Raw genomic sequence first — 20,879 nt, 5'->3', positions numbered from 1 at the left:
CTGAGGATTCTGTGAAGAATTTCATTACACATTTAATAAGTAACACATGTAAGGCCTTTAGCACTACCCTCAGTCAATGCTGGATTAGACCTTTTTGTACCATTTGTGGTTCTTTTGGGAGGGGAAAAAATCTGTATTTTTTAAAATAACTAGCACTGGCACAGCTGAAAACCCCTGATTACAAGAGATGCTGATGGTTCTTATTGAATGATCCAAAATATCCTGAGCACCTCACAGGAGAACCATCTTCTGCACCAGGAGAAGAATCCATCACTTTTACACTGATCCAGGTTCCCTGTTTATCTCTGCTCCTTGTTTATCCCTGTCTGCTTTTGGTACAACAACGTGAAGGTAAAAGGTCACATTCTCCACGGAGATACATTTTATATTTACTTTTTATTAAATAATTATGGCATGGCATGAAGTTTAAATATTACAGGAGATAATCAAGTGGGAATTGAGCAGAGAAAACCCAGACCTGAGAATTTAGTCTTGGCTATACTTAGAATGTCTTTGCTCTCCACTGGGAGCCATTCTGGTTTGCTCAAGGAGTTTAATAATACACATTTCAACTGCCACAGAATCTACATCCCGTTTGGGAAGAGGAGTTTTTGGGGGGTGGGCTATTTTGCCAATAATCCTGAGAATTAGAGGCCAATTGTCACAAGAGCCTAAACATCATTATGTGGCATTTCTCTTCTTGATCACAAATCTGTTCATTTAAGTGATATATCTAAAGCTAAAGAAATGTGAAATATATCGGAATTCAAACATGTGAAATATACAAGGATTCAAATATATATCAAGTTACTAAAAATAGCTAGTGGGAATATGCAAAATGCTAATTCAGGAAGAAGAAGCTGGCTATTATTCAACAAATATTTTTCCAATGGATTGACATGGACAGTTTCATCCTGATAGATCAACAGCAGCAAATCATTTCCCAACAATGCTGAATTGTTCACAGGACCCTGCCATCCTGAATCAATGTGTACATTATGTCTTCCAGCACAAAGGTTTTTCTGTACAGCCTGCAACAAAATTGCCCACTACTGGTTTTACTCATTAATGGAACAAAAATATCTCTGTTGTGAAATCCTGCGAAAAACCACTACCAAGTATTTGGAGGAGTAAATGACACCTTCCCAAGTGGAGGCCAAACATGAAGAATCCACCAGCAAGTTTAAGCAGCTTCCCAACAATCCCACTTCCACTGAAGAAAGAGCTGCTGGGTCAGGAGTGATTTATCTGTGTGTTACATAGAAATATGCCAGAATTATATCCAAATGCTTTGGGGTTCATGGATTCAGAGACCATAAAGGGGTCTGACACAAAGCAGGCTGTTCATTGTTTCCTAGAAATCAGATATCTGAAATGAAACCCCTCAGAAAATGGACTCAGGTACAAAATCCCTTTGGCAATCCTCAAATCCAGAGTTTCAGGGCTCTCCCTAGCACGAGTGTTTTAACAACAGATTTGTTGTATAAGAGTAGGGACAGATCTAAATGTGTCACCAACTACCTGACTTTATTTATGTGAGGCTCAGAGTCTGGACAGTGCTTCCTCTTTGATGTTCTTTACCCCTCAAAACCTGTGTTTTCATCTCAAACACATCTCTTCTGACTTGCTGGAATAGGAGGGGAAGAAGAATTCTCACAGTTGAGCAAGTTCTGCCAGGACACTTGTCTGCATCAGCCAGAGCTGCAGCATCAGCTCAGCCCCTCTCTGCAGGGCCTGGCTGTGACACCCCCCCAGCACAGTGCTGACCCCGGGAGGGTTCCCTGTCTCACCACACGTCACAGCACCTCAGGCTGTGCAGGAGGAGCTGCAGCCGCTCGTGCTGGTATCACCCTGGGAGATGTGGGAAAGGGAGAGCAGTTTTTGCAGTGGGCTGCCCAACCCTTAAGGTGTTAACAGAGAAAAGGCACCTGTGGTATCAAAGTTTGGATCATGGAATGGTTTGGGTTGGAAGGGACCTTAAAAATCATCTTGTTCTACCCTGCTGCAATGGACAGTCACACCTTCCACTAGTCCTGGATGCTCCAAGCCCTGTCCAACCTGGCACTGGACACTCCCAGGGATGGGGCAGGCACAGCTTCTCTGGGAAACCTGTGCCAGGTCCTCAACACTCCCACTGGGGGGAATTTCTTCTGTAAATCTCACCTAAATTTCCCCTCTTTCAGTATGAACCCATTACTCCTTGTCCTGTCACTACAGATGTTGATGAAGGGTCCCTCTCTGGTTTTCCTGTCAGCCCCCTCAGATCCTGGAATTCTCTATTTCCCCATGTCTCTCACAGGCTAAAGCAGTGACAGCAGGAAATGCTTTGCCACCTCATCTTTTTCTGTCCAAGGGAACTCACTCTTCCAATTTATAGAGCTCTCTTCATCCTTGTAAGTGTTGTTTCTCACAAGCAGAAAACAAGAGCTTCAATCTCCTTACAAGATTTAGCAAACCAGCCCCTTCCCATCCCTGGATCCTGGCACGGAGGCTGATACAGCACAACCCAGAGCCCAGCCTCTCCCACAGATGATTTTATATTGCTTTGCTCTGACAAGGTAACCCCTGGAGGATTTCTGCTCAGCAAGGAAAATTATGTTCCAAATCTCCCTGATATACACATTTCCAGGTTAGCATCTCTGTGACAAAGTAAATGCAGAGCTGTGATCAAAGCTGAACTAGGAAAGCCTACAAGATGTGCCCTCAGCTGGCATAAAGTGGTGTGTTATTAAAGCCAAGGGAACTATAATAGAACCACTTACAGCAGCAGAGAATTTGAATTTGTGTCGTATTAAAAGCAGAATATGAGGCTACAGCAAGATTAGCAGCAGAGAACAAATGTCTTTTTATTCCAGGAGCAGCTGATGAAAGGAAAGCAATTCAGAACAGGGATGTGTGCAACCTGTATCCTCACTGGATGAAGGCACACACGGGGACCAAGTGCTTGGGTGTGCTTGTGGGATCTCATCCTGTTGAGATTTTTACCTCAGCTGCTTTTAGAGAGGGTTTTGACCTCAGACCGTGGTGGACAGTATACTGAGGGGGGGCACCTAGTTGGGTCACAGTGGGAACTGTGAGTTCTTGGGAGCCAGTATGCTAACAGTTCTACCCTATTTTTGGTCAAGTTTCCAGTTCTTTTTCTCTGTTGGTACAGGATCTTTTTCTTATAAGGTCCTGTTCTGAGTTCACGTTCAGGATCGGACCTTTGCCCTCAGATGCCCCTATACCTGGCTGCATTTGCCCTGCCCACGAGTCTTTGGAATCTCTGTAACCTGTAGTCGCCACGTTTTGTTATTTTCATTATTAAAGTTTTATTTTCCGGGCTGGTCCATCACTCCCATTCCTCATTTTTAGCCACTTTCTCCCAGCCAAGCCGAGCAAGGAGATCACAGTGAGCTTCCAAGCTCCTTATGTGGTGATTTAAAAACAGGATTTTGTCTCTCATTTTAAGTATTTCATCTCTTACTTCAGCTGAAGTTGGTTCAGCCACTGCCATTCCCCTCCAGTGAGCCATTTCTCTGGGTTTTTGCTGTACTCTCCAGCACATTGTTACATGTCTACAGAATCCTGCTGACTTCACTCTGACAGGAAGTTTTCCATGTGGGAACCTTATGGAAAAGTCCACACTTCCCATTTTGGTGAGGAGAGGAGGCCGGGTTGCAGCACCCCTGGGTGAGAGCACTTGGGAGTGGAAACACTGAGAGCCCCAGAAGTGCAGCAGTGCCAGCACAGCACACTTTGCAGAAGCCTGGCATAAAGACACATTACAGGACACAGATGAGCTCCCACAAGAGCCTCACTGTGCCAGTTAGATTTACCCTTGAAATGTATAGCTAATTTTTACATTAATCTTTCCAACAGTTTCAAACAATGTTAGTGTCACTCTTTCCAAAAAAAAAAAAAAAAAAAAAAAAAAAAAAAAAAAGAAAAGCTCAAATACAATCATGTTGAACATAAATATTTGGTTGTATATTCTGTAGGCAGACCCATGTTATGACAGCAGTTGCGAAAAATATTAATGTGCAGTAAAAATGCCTTATGAAACCTCCTCCTTTCACCCCCAAATGGCACCATTGCCAGAGTGGCCTTGGACGAGCAAGAGGGTGAATTAATAAACTCATTAATTAATCAAACCAAGGGTTGTCAATACCAATGACCAGCACAGCTCCTGCAGCCCCAATCCCAGGCACCCACCTGTGTAAATGAACCTGCCTGGTGCTCCTTTGCAGAACTGTTTGGATTTGTAGGATAGTGTCACCTCCACCACACCGGGAATGTGCCGCGGAGGCGTCTGGACGCGGATGGCGTGAGGGGTGATCAGCTGGGAACGGCAACAGGAGAGGCACCATCAGGGTCTGTTCTGTCCTTTTACTTCACGAGTAAATTACAGAAAAGTTTGGGTTGGAAGGACCCTAAAGATCATCCAGTCCCACCCCCAGTGAACACCTTTCTCTATCCCAGATTTCTCCAAGTCCTGCTCAACATTGGACACTTCCAGGGAGGCAGCAGCCACAGCTTCTCACAGAATCACAGAATCACAGAACTTCTAGACTGGAAGAGGCCTTTAAGATCGAGTCCAGCCCATGTTGTAACACCTCAACCAGATCATGGCACCAAGTGCCACATCCAGTCTTTTTTTAAATACATCCAGTCTTTTTTTAAACACCACCTCCCTGGGCAGATGATTCCAGTATTTGACCACTCTTTTTGTGAAAAACTTCCTCCTTAATTCTAGCCTGTATCTCCCTTGGCACTGCTCTCCCTCTCTGGGCTACCTGTACCAGGGCCTCACCATAAAAAATGTCATCCTCATTTCCAATTCTACCCTTGCTCACTTTAAAACCATTCTCCCTTGTCCTGCCATCACAGGCCTCAGTAAAAACACTTTTTAAAAAAATTATCACTATAGATCAGCAGAGGGATGCACCTGGGTTAGATCCTAGCCTCCAGGGAGAGGATCACACATTTTAGGATGAATTGTCATCAATAAACTTGTACTGTTAAGCCCATTGGTTAATTGATGGCTTATTCCTGGGTCCAGATGGATTTTTTTTCTCCTTCCCAAACTTAAACCCTTTCTTTATTTCTCTACCTTTGCTTATGTAAATGAACCTCTGTAAATAATAAACTCTGTGGAAAAATTGATAGAGTAACATTCATTAAGTTCATCAGTGGGTAAAAAAATATATGGGAATATCAAATGTCTCCTTCAGCTCATATCAGGAGACAATTTCTAATAATTTCTTTGATTTTAGAGACACCTAGAATTGTTCAGTTTCATTCTGGGTATCATTCAATAATATCACAGAGCAAGGAAAACATGTTCCATAAATTCCCTTCACACAGGTTTCTATGTTCCACCTCACACAGCACCATGGAACAGGAACAGGAATTAACCCCGTTCCTCCTCAGAAAAGGGAAGTCTCCCCAGCTCAGGAGCAGAGGGGCAGCTGTACCCACCTCACTCCACACCAGCATGGTCCCAAACACCACCTGCAGCCCATCGAAGAAGTTGTCCCCGATGATGATCACCATGGCTCCCCCCGTGGTCCACCCCTCGCTTGGGCTGATGGCTTTGATGCAGGGCGTGGCTGCACAGAACAAAAAAAACATCCAAACAGCTCTTTAAGGTGTCTTTTTTCATTCCCCCAACAGTTTTGAGGCCTGGGTGTAAATCCCTGAAGCAATTCCTGTGAGCATCAAACATCCCAAGTGATGCAAAAACTGCAGCTGAGAGCAGCTCCACCCATCCACACCTGGGAATTCCTGAATTCCCACTGCTAGCAGAGGCCTAGGACAAGTCCCTTCTAGCCATTCACCCATGAAGGCTTCTCACCACTCCACAACTCCCAGAATGTTGAAAAATAAATAAATAAATAAATAAATAAATAAATAAAGGAGTGTTTTCTGCCTTGCAAGTGTTAATTACTTGCCTATTCATTACTGGCACTTAACATCGTGTCATTAAAGCCTAACAGGCCAACTGTAGTGGGTGTAAAAATGAAATGCTTAAATGACTGTGCAGAGACTGCTTAAAAAAACAAAATAACACCCACTGATTAGCATATGATCCCACAGACACAAACCCTGTGGAAAAAAGGTAGAGTCACATTCATTACATTTATCAATGGGTGAAAGAAGGTATGGGAATATCAAATGTCTCCTCCAATTCATATCAGGAGATAATTTCTAATAATTTTCTTGATTTTACAGAGCCTTTTTTTTTTTTTTTTTATTTCTCTCTTCCATATGTTCAAGGCCTATGGACTATGCATCCCATCAGGAACCCAATATGGTTTCCAGGCCATAACCAAAGTCAATCCATCACTCCATTCCCAATGTTGACAGGGTCAGAGGTGGAGGGGAACTTTGGCAGTGCTCCAAAAACATGAGACTCCTTTGAACAGCCAGTCAATCACATCCAATCAGTCAAGGAAAAACTGGATGGCTTCCTAGGCTAGGAATCCTGGGATTTTCCTTCTACCATTTCACTGCCCGCTGGGGGAGAATTAACACCACTCTGAATTCTTTACTGATTCAATCATTTTCTTCCAGTTCATTAATTCTTCTTTTAGGTTGATACAGGGCACAGTTAAGAAGTGGGGCAGCAAAACATTATAATGAAATAATATCCTTGCTTGTCTTTTCTACTAACATCACCAGCTCTTCTCACTTTCAGGGGCTGCAGGAGAGGGAAAAGCAGGCACTGATAGCACTTTCCAGCATTTTCCAGTAGTTTTTGAGCACTGTCTGCGTGAGGGAGGTGGAATGTTTCGGGAACGAAGAGGAGAGGAGGGGCTGAACATTTTGAAACTTAACAGATACAAGAATTTGTAATTGCTTGAATACAGTCCCCAACCCATCCTGGAGCTGGCCATGAGTCTGGCTTAGCCAAACAAACCCACATCAATTAGTGTCAGCTCCCTCTGCGCATCGTTAGGCTCCGTGCACAGTTTGTTTAAGGGAACCAGTGACACTTTTTCATACACATCTTGTGCTGGAACGGCTCTGTTTAACTAAGATGTCATCTTGCCTAATTTGCCTGAAATCAAATCTATCCCAGCTGAATGAGAGGGCTGAAATTTAGATAATACTTGGTGTTTCTGTGTTTTTCATCTTTGCAGTACATACTAATTAATAAATTGCAGGGGGGTGGGGAGTCAGTCCCTTAGATGTGAGGAGGATCATATTTTGCATGCAGTAGACACTGTTTTCCTGCCTCTGCCTTCTCCAAACCCCCCGAGGCTCTGCAATTCCCCCTTAGCTCTCCTTCCCTCCTGAAAACAAACAGAAATGGAAGAACGGGTAATTTCTGCTCTGCTCTCCAGACAAAACTCCCACCTTCCGAGGGGTCGAGTCTTCTTGCTCTCCGCCCGTGCTTGGAGTTGTTGTGCACAAACATGTTGTCAGACACTGCCAGCACATGCCCATCCACGTTCACTGTTGTTGATAGCACCACCTGGATATTTAGAAAGAGAAGGAAAAAACAGCCAGGTAAACAATTTATTTGAAATTCAACTTGTTAAGGATTAATTATTCAGTTCAGCTAGAGCCTTGTTTTGTAAAATGGCAGCGCAGCCTGCAGGGGTTTAAGAGGGGGAGAAAATATTTTCAGCCTTCATTCAGTGCATTAATTGCATTTAACACAGCATCCTGTGAGCTGTATAGAAGCTTTGCTGTTAAATGACCCAGCTCCTGCACGATGGAAACTCCATGAAAACAGGACCTAATATCATGCCTGGTTTTGATATGTGAGTGCATGGTGCCTCCTGAAAAATCATCTGAGCCTGAGGACCCCAAACCAAGCAGTAGGTTTTAAACCTCAATGTCCATGACTAGGCTCCAATCTGAACTCTTAGAGGAAATAACTGTATATATTAATTAATCCCACTTTAGTTTTTACAGTATCCAAAACTCTAAATCCCATCAATCCAGATAAAGATGTGTGACTTCAAACTACAAGCTTTTAGGAAAAACAAACAGTGTTTTAACTCCTGAAAGAAAATGCCCTCTGACTGAGTGGTTTTGACCATTAGTTGGTGTAAATGAGCTTAATTCCATCCCACTGCCACACCTACAGTAATGCACAGCCATGGAGAGTCAAACCCTGAATGTGTTCATGGATTTTCACAGCCTCAGATGTCACAGCCGAGGTAAGAGAATGTCAGGCTCTAATTGTTGATAAAACTCTATCCAGCACAGAGCAGGAGAGACCTTGCCCTCCCCAGGCTTAGGCGAGCTTAAAGAATACTTTCTTTCTTGAGACAACTCTAATTCATTCCAAAAGGCTCTTGTCATCCTGTACTCTTATACTTCTCAAGCATTCTTGTCACAGAATGTGTTGCTTTTGTGTGCCAACTGATTTCCTCATTCCCATTAGGGTGGGGTGTGACTCCGTCCAAAGGGAACGTTTCCTGCATGACATAGCTGAGCCCACTCAGATGCACTTCATTATTTTCCCTTAAACAATGGAAATAAATTTTAGTCTCTCACTGGCCAGCCCAGAACACACTGTGGCAAAGGGGAATAGGCCTGAATTATTCCAGTGTCTGAAATATTTACGACAAGTGTTTAAATTGCAACCAAATGTAAATAAAAAGTGTGTCTTGTATATACAGTTACACTGTGGAATAGACATCTCTGAGCTCACTCACATGAGTGGGATAAATACACACCCACCTGCTCCCAGGAAGGGAGAATAGAGGCAGACTTCAAGTGTTCACACATAGAAGAGAATCATGGAATGTCCTGAGTGGAAAATGGACCCACAGGGATCATCCAGCCCAGCCCCAGGCCCTGCACAGACACCCCAAAATCCCACCCTGGGCATCCCTGGCAGCACTATCCAAAGGCTCCTGGAGCTCTGGCAGCCTCGGGGCCGTGCCCATTCCCTGGGGAGCCTGGGCAGTGCCAGCACCTCTGGGGAAAGAGCCTTTCCCAAAATCCAACCTTTCCCTGGTATGCAGCCTGACCCTCCCTGGCACAGCTCCAGCTGTTCCCTGGGTCCTGTCACTGTCCCAGAGGAGAGGTCCGTGTTGGAATCCCCATTTGGGTTGTGCACAGCACAAGAGCCACATTTTGGTAGGAGATATAGAGACCCCCACAGCAATGGCAGAGTAATGGCAAGAACCAGTCCAGAAGACAAGTGCTGAGCGTCCTCTGCTCCTTGAGCCAGCAGGAATGGAAGATGCACTTCTAGACCTCTCTCCATGTGTGGTTCCATTTTTATCCACCTCTCCCATCCATGACAGGAGGGCCAGAGCCACTTGGCCTGTCACAGGTGGGGACCCAGGATAAATAAACACAGCATTCTTGTGGACAGGACGAGATGCAAAGTTCAGATTTGGAGCAGAACCTTCTCAAAATTTGGGACTTTTTTTTGCTGTAACCTTAATTTCAGCAGAGACCTTTGTCATTGCTACACCACCACCACCCAACTCCTCATCCATGGTGTGGAGAAAGGACACATGAGATCATGGACATCAAAAGGACTGAATTTCTTCACTTTGCTCCAGCTGTTCCCTCTTGCCTGATGGAGATCACAATACAATTGTTTTATTCTGGAGATTAAAAACCAATGTTTTATGGATAAAAGGAGGAGGAATGTACATTCCACCATGGTCTCTAACTCCCAGGCCCTTCCCTTTCACAAGCCAACTGCTTTCCCCCAGTGAGTATTTCCTGGGTCATGAAGGGTGACCCTTTCCATCTGGAATCAATCAGTCAACTCCTGACAACTTCCTGAAACACCTCACTCCATTTCCTGTTCTCTCCCCCTTCCCTCTTTCCCCCTGGTTTGCTTCACTCTTCAAAACTGCAGGCCACAGCAGCTTAATGTTAGAGGGTCAGACACAGTTAGACTCCAAAACACTACACAAGAACACCTTTGACCTTCAAAAATCTTTACATCTTAGCCAAACAAATCAAGGTCAACATTTCTTACCATTACCTTGTTAACCATTTCTATGCACTTTTGCCCAAACCCTCCTGAACACGTATTTATCAACAACACTTGTTCTCCCAACATCGTAAAATAGTCCAAGCCCTATTGTAAAACCCCTGTATTTAGTGCTGATGAAAGGTGATGTGCAAACTTCCCTGGAGATTTAAATTCTGACTTTTGCCCACTTTTGCCCAAGCACTGACGAATGGTTCTGGTGGGTTTTTCTTTTCCTGCCCTGATGGCACCACTTCTTTTGTATGATTATTTGGCTTCTTTGCCTATTTCTCAGTGGATGATCTTTTACCAACTACCATTTGTTAATGCAAAATTTAACCTAAAGGGAATTATCTGAGAACAACAAAACAGGTCAGGTAGGCCATGGATTCTGGTAAGTGGGGCTGAGGGTCAAATTTTAGGCACAGACAGCATAGAAACTTAAGATTTTGTGCCACCCAAAAGCTGGACCAAACTGTCACCGCTGCTGAGGTTTCAGAGCACAGCAAACAAGAAGGAAATAGAGAGCGCAATGTTATTCCTTCATCCTCCCAAGCACAGATCCCATCTCCCTCAGAACACTGGGGGAATTACAGGATTCTAAGCTGTTTTCACACTCCTTGAGGTTCTCCCTGCCAGTCTGCAAAGGTCTTCTTATCAGCTGAGAGGCCACAGCCATAAACCAGTGATTCCCCAGCAGTCCTGGGGAAATGCTGGAGCTGTATCTCCACATTATTTTTGTTTCCAGGTGGATTTCTGCAGTGCAATCCTCGCTCAGAACCCACAGGGAGGGTTCACCTCCCGTGACATCCAGCCAAAGTGTCTTTAGCACTTTAAACTCGGCTTCTCTGAGCTCTACTGCCCCTCTTTCTCCTCCCTGCACAGCTCAGGGGGTTGTGTTTCTTTACAAACCTTCACCTGGGTACTACAAATTTTCCTCCCCCAACTGTGTTATATCAGTATTTTTATATTCTAAAGTGTGCTGCTCTTCAAATCACAGATATGCAAATCCATTCACATCCCCAGATATAAAATCTGTATCAGTCACAGACACCTATTTAGACATATGGTACAAACATTCCAGGCATACAGGCATTTACTTACATGTAACATATCTCATCACTGTGTAAATGATCTCTCTCAAAAAATTCCTGTTACCATTCCAAGTGTGGAAAAAATTCTTTATGACATTGTACATCTGGAAACAATATTGCATTCCTGATGCACTTTCCCTTGTAACTCTCTAGTCACAGCACCATTTTAACTTCTCAAAAAAAAAAAAAAAAAAAGCTGCTATGAGGATTTAAAATTATTATTATTGTTATTATTATTGCTATTATTATTATTGTCATTGTTATTATTGTTATTATTATTATTTTCCAGCTGAGTGGAAGGAAATATGTCAGGCCTCATCCTGCTGCCTGGACTTGGACAGGGCTCCCATTGATGTCAACAGGAATTTTGGTTGAGGGAGTAACACAGGAGGAGAGCCTGGATATGATGGGCTTGCCTCAGAGTTGGATTAGGAATAAGATAAACAATGTGAAAAATGCCTGCAGCCTCACTCTCCTCAAAACTTCCATGGAATTCTTTGGGAAATCCTCTCCAGGCCCTGAGCCTGCAGACTGGGGGCTGACAGCAAACTGGACACTCAGCCCTCACCCCAGGGAATCTGAAGGTTCTTGGGACACAGGGGTTGGACACCACTCCTGGGTCACTGACACCTTGTCTCCTGCTATTATCCACAGACAAACCAAGGAGCTGCTTTCCTAAAATCATTTGCAACCATTTCCACCTTCTGCCTTTGACACTCGTCTTGTTTTAAAGCCTGGTGATGAGGGAATTTATGGCTTACAGCCTAAATTTATTCCTAGTCAGTTTATGCTTAACATTAGCTTTAAAATTATAATTTCCCTTCCTGACCTTCCTGAGGATAATTTCAGAGAGCAGTTCCACCCCTCCTCAGTGCAAGCATTTGAGCCAAGCTCTTGTCCAGCCCCTGTCCCCTCAATGACCCATTCCTGCACCTGTTCCAATGTCATTTTGCTCTCCTTTGCCTGTAGCTAATCCAGTGTATTGTACCCAAACAAGAAATCAGAGGGGCCCAACACAACAAATCCGCCTCCTTTCTGCTGGCAGTCTGAGACTGAACGGATCTCATTTGTGGTTTGTTTTTCATGGATGAGACATCACTCTGGGAACTCTCTTTCCCCATGGATATTTGGCCTTCAGATCTGAGCACATTAAACTCCTTGAGTACTTTTTCTCTTGCCATTGAGTCAGTCCTTCCCTTACTCACGCAGAATATAAAATAACATCACCTTTTGTTGGCTCAGCCAGTACCCGATGAAGAAATCTGCCCCCTCCAGTAACAGGCCCAGGCTCTGCTGACACCAGCTCCATTTGTTTTGCAATCTCTACCTGGGAAAGTAGTCTCCCATCATGATTATTCCATGTAGTATTCACCTCTACCAGCAGTTCAGTGATCCCTGTCCATATCCCAGCCTGACCACGGGGGTCTCTGGCACATTCCTTCCCCATCAGCCTGAGCAGGATTCCGATTTACAGCACTTATGTTTTATCCTTGCCATCCTTTTTGCTTCCTACAGCCTACATTCCTAACTCCCAATATCATCCCACCCCTCTTAATCATTTTCCATTTCCCTGAGTGACACAGACCCCTCAGAGCTCTGCATTAGAGCGAGCTGGGTGAAATCCCAGCCCCAGCCAGCTTTGCTCACGTGCCTGATGATGAACTGATCCAACCACTCCGAGGTCAGGAAGGAAAACTCCCCAGGGGTGCACCTTGTTATTTTTCCTTTCCCTTCCTCCCTAGAGCATCTAGAGGAGGGAGGTACCTGCCAGAAAACATTCCATGTCATGTTTTCTGCTGAAAACAGAGGGCAATTACTGACCTTTCTCGTTTTGCTCCTAAAAAAGGACATTGGTTCAAAGCTGACCACTGTTAGAACCAATGTCTGCTGCTCATACCCTCCCTGGCACTGCAGGACCTGTTTAATCACTGTGCTCCTGGAGGAAACCGAATTCCCAATCAACAGGAGCCTAATGTGTGAGCACCAGGTCTCAGCTGAAGCATTTCAGCTGAAGAGCCTCATCTTAATTCTACAGAATTATTGTGCCCCTTTACACACCAGTCGTTACCATTAAAGTATCACTGGGCTTCAATCAAGTTCTGCAGGAGAATTCCCCATTAAATGGAGGGCATCGTTTTGGGGGGTTTTATTTTTATTTTAAGTTCCATTCCCGGGAGAATCCTTCGCTGAGAACACAGCCCTGACTAACAATACCTATGTAAACTCAATTTGCAGAGGAGATGGACTCAAATCCTCTATTTGAATAAGTGATTTTAGGATGATTTTTGCCTCAGTCTTCCACCCACCAGTTTTATTTGGAAATATTTTAATTTATAAATAAGCAATATTTGTTTCAGTTAAATTCACAAGGACATACTGCTCTATCTCTGTGGGTTTTGGGCAGCCATCAAGTAACTATGAAAGTACTCCTTAGTTCTAGAAATATTCCCTTCCCTTTAGTTCTAGAATCTGTTTCCTTGCTTTAGCCACTGACAGACACTGAAATCACACTGAATAGTGATTCACAATAAAATCATGTTACTACAGGGGAAAAAAAACCTCACTAAAATAATGATCACACACTCCTTAACTTCTGATGTAAAACATAGTTTTCAACAGCACAAAATCATTGCATTTGGTTAAAAAAGGAAGGCAAGAGGATCACAAAGCAGCTGGTGTTGCTCTCCAGCCGAAAGAATTATAGTAAAAAACCCCACAACTGTTCAGGCATCTGGAGCTGCATTAAATTTACAACACAATGTTAATGTAGCCTTTCCTCCCCTTTCTCTCCCCACCCCCCTTTTTTTAAATGATGCATGTGAAACCTAACATTTAATTTACCTTAATATATTACCAGTATAGTATGAAATATCTAAATCACGTACTGGCTCTGGAAGTGAGGCTGGGGCCAGGCTTGGACACTGGATCCCAGTGCCTTGGAGCTTTGGGGATGAGCCAAGCCAAGCCCTAACTGTGCAGCTTCACACCCATCTTTAATCAGAAGCATTAGCTTGACACGTTTCCAGTCATGAGTAACCATTGCTCCGTGCTGGAAAACTCAGTAGGATGCATTGTAAGGCACTATTTCCACACCTCATATTTGTACTTTTGTCTCGTCAACAAAGCCTCAGGTCTGGGCTTTCATTCAGGCTCTAATAAAGAGGAAAGAATGGTGCTGGATGAGACCCTTTCAGGCCCAGGTTTCAGTAGTGATCTAAATGGGAACTTTGATAGAGGGATTTTCTCTGCTGTTTTGTTTAATAACCACAGACTAAAAGGAGCATCCTGATGTCTCCTGGAGGTTTGACAAGCACTACTCCATTGAAAATGAAAATATTTGGTTCTGCAGAAGAACACAGATAGATAGGAATTAAAACACACTCAGATGAGCATTGCTGCAGAATTCTGTTTGCATAAGGAAAGTGAAGTGCTTGGGAGTGTCTAGAAAAGGAGGGACTTAATAACAACAGCTGTACAAATAATTTATTGGGGGAAAACCGGGAGAAGTCTTAGATATGGCCCAAGACTGAAACATGAAATATGAATTAAATAATGAAATGAATAAACCACTCTACTGCGCTGTGGTTTTTGACCCTGCTTTTACTCTGTAAAAGAGGTTTTCTCACAGGTTTCTGCACTGACAGGATGCACAACTATCCCTTCAAACCTAATAGACAACTCTGCACATTCATTACTTTGCCTGGTGAATATCTTGAGAATTAAAATGAAAATTGACATGTCCAAAGTGTGCAAACACACCAGTAATATTTTAAAGTAATTTTTTCTCCCTCACTTTTGACTTTCAGGGTTGCTGACAGACCACATCCAAGCAGCAGGCAAAAAGAATTTATCAACATTTTAAAACAGAAAACCCAACAAAGAAACCCCAAAAACCCCAAAAAAAAAAACCAAAAAAACCCAAAACAAAAAAAAAACAAAAAACCCCAAACCCAAAAACATAACCAAAAATAAAAGAAGTGTCCAGAAGCCACTGGAGTGTTTAAGAGCACTCCTAACTTTGGTTATGTTCAGGGAGGTAATGATGATATCCTTAGAAACCAGAAGGCAGACAGAAAACAAGCTGTCTTTGCCCATTGTCCTTACTGTTCATCATGGCTAATTTGCTTTGGAACACGGAGCTTTGTTATTCCCAAGGTGTCAAATTTTAGCAATTTGAGCCACTTTTTGTATTTTTTATCCACACTGACCTCTGCAGCCCAGAACAAAGCTCAGCAACCCACGTGTCCAGCTTTGAGGCAGCCTGAACGAAGATCCTGCTCTCACTCAAAACCTCAAGAATTCTGCGATTTGTCTCAAAGGTTTTCATTCTGTAACTCTGAGAAAAGGTTGACATGGGCGGGGGGGGGCGGGGATTGATAAAAAGTAAACTGAATGTAATGGTTTTAAAGCCTGATCTTGATTAATTTGGGGGCTTTAACTGAACTCTCACTGAGACTCAAAGGGGACAAACTCCCATGGAACTGGACGTGCAGGAGGAGTTGAAGTTATCCCAGAGAAACAGAACCCCGGAGTTTCACTTGGCTCTGTTTTCCCAGCTTGGCATGTTTGGAGGCAGAAAACCCAGCTGAGGAGTCTATCCCAGCACATTCTCCTCAATAAAGTGCTGATTTTGGGACGGAGATCAAAAGCAAGGCCAGGCTCTCTCCCATGCAGGAGAGCTGCCAGGTGGATGGGCTGAGGAATGAAGGAATTCCATCCTCATCCATGTGACTCTGCAGGATTTGGTTCTGTTTCCCTGTTTAAGGTTTCCCTGGACATTTGAGGCTGTTGGGCTCTGTCACATCCCCATTCAGGTGAGGTGACATTAAAAATAATGCTAAGCCCACAGAGAGATTTTTGCCCATCCACCAAAAAGTTGGATCCAAACTCCTCCTTCAGCTCAGCATCTGACGGAAATCAAGGATTTGAGGATTTTTTGGGAGTAGCCAGCATGGGTTTGAAATCAGAGCTGAATTTCTCCAACATTCTGATGTGTTTGGGTCCAGAATTTCTCTTTTGGCAGTTGCAACCAATATTCTGTGTGTTATGGCAGTGCCTCAGGTCCCTAGGTGTTAATCAGGAGAGCTCTGGGCACAATATTTTTACAAACTCAGAACAAACCTCCCCAAAAAAGATCATTTATGTTTCCTGACATTCCACAATCAGTTGTTCTTGCTGGCTCCAAAAGCCAACAAGATATGTTTACATGCTGTAAAAGAGGTTTTCTTTTGCTTTCCAGATTTTTTAGCGTTCTTGGCAGATGATAACTAATTGCTGGTTCTTTTCTTTATGGAAATTGCCACTTGAAAAAAAACTCAGTATAAATTCCCTAACAATGAGCACCTCTTTTTTTCTTATGTCTTATCATCTCTAAAAAACACAGCGTGAAGAAGTCACTGCAGTCTCTTTAAACTACTGGTGAAAAAAATTAGGTTGGTCAGGAATTTTTCTTTAAACTTCTTCATGCTCTAAACAAAAAGCTAATAAAACTTTTTTTTTTTTTTTGGCTGCATTTCTTTAATTTTTCTGATCTTTCAGAAGATTTGTTTTGCAGGATTTCTCGTAAAAGTCGAAACTTTTTTTTTACAATTATTAAATTTTTCATTGCTAGCAGACGCGGAAGAAAAATAAAAACCACTTTTTTCTACGAGAACGCATTTTGATGGAAAGTCTGAAGCAACTCTGTAAATTCCTGTGGCGTTTTAACTCCATTTATAAATGAGGAAGCTCATGTAAGCTTTGGAATCAGAGATGAAAAGAGGGGGAAATGGCTCATCAAAGGTCACCCAGCAAGGCCGGGGTGCAGCCACCTGAAATCCTCGCTGTGCCTCAGTTTACTCAGAGCCATTCCCAGCCCTGCTTTCCTCCCTCCCGGCAGCGCATCCCGGCCGCCAGAGCTGCACCATCACTATTCCAGCTCCTTGGTTTGTTGCTGTTGTTTTTTAAAGGAGCTGAAGGGAGGATGTGAGGGTGTTAGGAAGCAAAAAAAAAATAACAGGCAAAGAGGTAGGAAATGAAGAGGTTGCTTGTGTAGCACGTAGAGAGCTACTTTGAAAAATTCTGAGGCATCTAAATATCACAAGCACGATCCCTGCTGTGGGCAGCTGTATGTGCGAGTGCTTTGCCCGAGGGTGTCAAATCAAATATCCACTGCTGCTTGGTACAGTACAGCACTTCCCCCTGGGGATTCAGGGTGGAAAAAGAGGGAAGGGAAAGAAAAAGGGAAAAAAGGGTTTAAACACAACAAATGGAGAAAAACTTTAACGCTGTCTGATATGGCTTTTCATAGATTGTCATCATGTTTGTTAGGAGCAATGTAGGAGAGAGGAGATGGGAAAGGAAGAGAACAGAGACAGACAGGTCAATGCTGAGCCTTGTAAGACTTACCTGGAACCGTCTCATATCTCTTGGGTTTCCTGCTGTTTTCAAGCAATTCTGATTGCACTTGAGAAAAAATTTTAGGAAGAATCTGGAAAGAGAAAGAACCACATCACTTCTATTAACCACAGCAAAAGGTGTTGTTATATTCTGGTTTAAAATGCACATTTTGCATGATAATGGATCTTACAGGACTACAAGAATTTATCAAAACACAAACAAACCAAACTCTAATAAACAGAATTTACAAAAAACAACAGTTAAAGTATAACCAGTGTGACTGAAATCCACCGTGGTGTAAGTGAACATAATTCCTCTGATCTGCACCCACTCCCTCTCTGCAGGCTTGACCACACAATTTTAGTCTCTTTCTTATCTCTCCCTCACATTCCAGGTCTTTCTTTGGCTGTCTGCAGGGACTTTCCATGAAACAATATAGAAGGATAACGGTATTGTGGAAACCACAAAACCAACAGGGCAACTCTGAGGCAGATAAGCCTTGGAATGACTTGGAATGTATGAAAAACCCAGGAGCAAACACAGCTCAGAGAAGAATCTGATGAGGTTTCATCCTGATGATGTTTTTTTTCTGATGAAGATTCCTGTCACAAAAGCAGAGGAACAGAACTGCCAAAAGCCCAGATTGTTCCTACCTAGATTTTGAGGGAGGATAAGGAAAGCAAGAGCTCAAGTGAAACATGACAGCTCACGCTGTCCGAGCAGATAAACCCATTAATATCCCACAAAGTTCTCGTGCCAATTATTTTTGCTCTGTCACATACACCCATCTTCATATGGTTTATTATTCTGTAGAGTTTAGCTTGTCATGTACCCAAGCTGAATCTCCAGCCTGTTTGGTGACTCACCCAACACTGCATGGAGATTTTAGAATTTAGAAATATTAAGCAGGAATTTTTCCCTAAGCTATTCCACCAAATTTTGTCTCGCATCCACAGAGGGAAAGGATTCACCCCTTTGTTTTCTGATTGAATCTGGACATTTCAGAGGTAAAGAAATTGTGTGGAAAGCCACAGTTGTTGGATTAAAAACAAAACAAACAAGTCTTCAAAATTTAGGCATGAGCAAGAAATATTTTGGCATCCTCTGTTGCAAGTGAAAATATTCCTGTGATTCTTTCAGTTTCTATTTGTCAGACAAGTTGGGTTTAACCGCAACAATTATAATTTAAAAAATAAATCAAAGACTTGGAGATAGATTTAGGAGGAAAAAGAGTCATATACAAGAAAAAATAAATAGTTGAAGAATTGATTTTGAATACAAAGAACGAGTTATTTATTTATTTCTCTTGCTAGAGTGCTTGCCTTTAAAAAAAAATAAATCTGCTTTTGCAGTAAGTTAAAGTCCCAGGTGAGCCAGGCCTATTTCCCTTTCTGTTACTATGACAACGATTTTTTACCGCAGTCCCTAAGTCCCTTCAGAACTCACACATTCATGCCTTGAATTAGAACTTTAAAGGAGAAAGATGGATATTTCCTGGGTTTACCAACAACACCCTCCAAACCAGCCCCAGCACAAGACAATAACGCAGAAATCTGCTCCCCCTTGTTAGTGCCACTTCCTCTGCACTACTCCCACCACAAGATTTCTCCTCCATCTGCCCAAAATACAAAGAAAAAGCCACGGTTGGATCCATTTGTGTGGTGCTCGAACAAACCAAACCCCTCTGAAAACCTCACCCACAAAAAAGACACAGATTGTACCGTGTAAAACCACTGCCCAAAATCCACCCTGGCTGGGGACCCTTTTCAATTAAAATGTCCTCTTTTTAACTATTATTCCCTTATGTCTCACAAATATATTAGATATTTTAAAAATGTTTATTTTCTCAAGGTGAGACTGTTATTTTCTCTATATTTCCTTCTCATTCCAGGTCTCCCTTCAGCAGGACATTGAGGTTCAGCAGGAGAGAGGTGTCAATGCTCAGCTCTCAGAGGGCAACTTCTGCCAACAGAGCCCTGGGCACCTCCGTGGCTTCCAAACTAAAAATCCTACAGAATTTCATGCCCTGGGAGCTGAACTGAATATATTTTATTAAATAAGTCCTGTCGAGTCCATGCTGAAACCTGTGACCTCTTTTATATGAAAGATTTGGTGAGATTTTATCCATAAAAACGTTTTCAGAAGGAAAAATCCCCTGCACGTTGGCACCCTCAGAGACTCACAGGATAATGTGAGGCATAAATGTTACTCACAAACACTCCTTTTTTTATTTCCCTCTTCTTAGAGATATAAAAAAGAATAAAAGAATATTTGCAGATATAGAAACAGTTTATAGGAGATGTGCCTGTGCAAAGGAAAACCCCAGAATGAAACCAAACTATAAAATGAACCAAGACAAGGAACTTTTGTATGAAAATCAAAGAGCTGCTGGCTGATCATTCTGCAGGAAAACCACAAAAAAAAAATTCACAAGTTGTTACTTCTAAGGAAAAATAAAATAAATTAAGCAGAAAAAATGGCCAGCTTATTTTTTAATTTTTTGAATGCTTGCATCCCTTTTGATAGAGATGAGAAAAATTATCAACATGAACTAAAGAATGAAGAAAATGAGCAGGGAAAAGTGTTTGGGAGAGATCTTGCTGTGTCAGCTGGACTGATTTTGGGAAGAAGACAGATCCTGGGGGACTGTGAGTGACACAACCCCTAAAAGGCAGATACAGAGAGGCAAAAATTCCAAATGTACATCTAACAGCATCCACGAGCATACTCTGCAACGCGGCGTGACAAGGAACAAAAAATCCCCTTTTTCTGCTAAATACCTACAGAAAACCAGGGTTCAGACCCCCAGCAAACACAACCCAGCAGCACACTTGAAAATGAAGCTTTAATTCCAATTAAATCCGGGCTGATTCGTGCCGAGGGGGGCAATGGCCATTAAAAAACCAGAACTTGCCCGGTCCCTGAGCTGCCGCAGCGCTGAGCGTTGCCCACCCTCCCCGACTGCTCCGCACCAAACACATCCCGGCCTCGGAGCCCGGCAGGCTCAGCCTGGCTCTTAACCCGGGCAGGCTGGGGAGAGGTGCCTTGACTTTCCAGAATTGATGAGCAGCTCGAAATGATGACATTTTCGCTGCTTCAATATATCAGAATGTGCTGGGTTCTCTTTTAGTACTTAAACATCGTGGCAGAATTTATATTTATTTTGCTAGGATGTTTGTTGGAGATCACTGGATATGCTGCACTATGATAATTTCCCTCCTATCACCCCAAAATTTAGATTTAATTTAATTTAGCTGCCCACACAAGGATTTTTATCTTTTTTCCTTTTTTTATCCTAGTCGAACCACACCTTTCTTTTTCTCTTTTTCAGAATTCCTCCAGTCAAATTTGAGCTGCAAGTGGGCATCTGTATGAAGTATTTGGAAGGTTATTGTATATACATATATACATATATATATATGTTGTATATACATATATATACCCATATACATATATACGTATGTGTAATT

The 20,879-nt window shown here is 42.8% G+C and overlaps 1 protein-coding gene across 2 annotated transcripts in view; it reads right to left on the bottom strand.

Moving 5' to 3' along the window:
• Window positions 1-20,879, bottom strand: part of EBF2 (EBF transcription factor 2) — a 123,714-nt gene that overhangs the window by 15,518 nt on the left and 87,317 nt on the right. For both annotated transcript variants that reach the window (XM_041490663.1, XM_041490664.1), the window contains exons 7-10: window positions 17,419-17,500; window positions 7,342-7,459; window positions 5,461-5,591; window positions 4,195-4,321 (exon numbers count right to left, since the gene is read on the bottom strand). In XM_041490663.1, the coding sequence (XP_041346597.1) occupies window positions 4,195-4,321; window positions 5,461-5,591; window positions 7,342-7,459; window positions 17,419-17,500 (458 nt within the window). The remainder of the gene's footprint in view (window positions 1-4,194; window positions 4,322-5,460; window positions 5,592-7,341; window positions 7,460-17,418; window positions 17,501-20,879) is intronic.

This window comes from Pyrgilauda ruficollis, unplaced genomic scaffold (genome assembly GCF_017590135.1).
Source record: "Pyrgilauda ruficollis isolate IOZ18807 unplaced genomic scaffold, ASM1759013v1 scaffold125, whole genome shotgun sequence".
In the NCBI taxonomy this organism is placed as follows: Eukaryota; Metazoa; Chordata; class Aves; order Passeriformes; family Passeridae; genus Pyrgilauda; species Pyrgilauda ruficollis.
The sequence above is the reverse complement of the archived record's forward strand: the minus strand, read 5'-3'. Positions and strand labels throughout refer to the sequence as shown.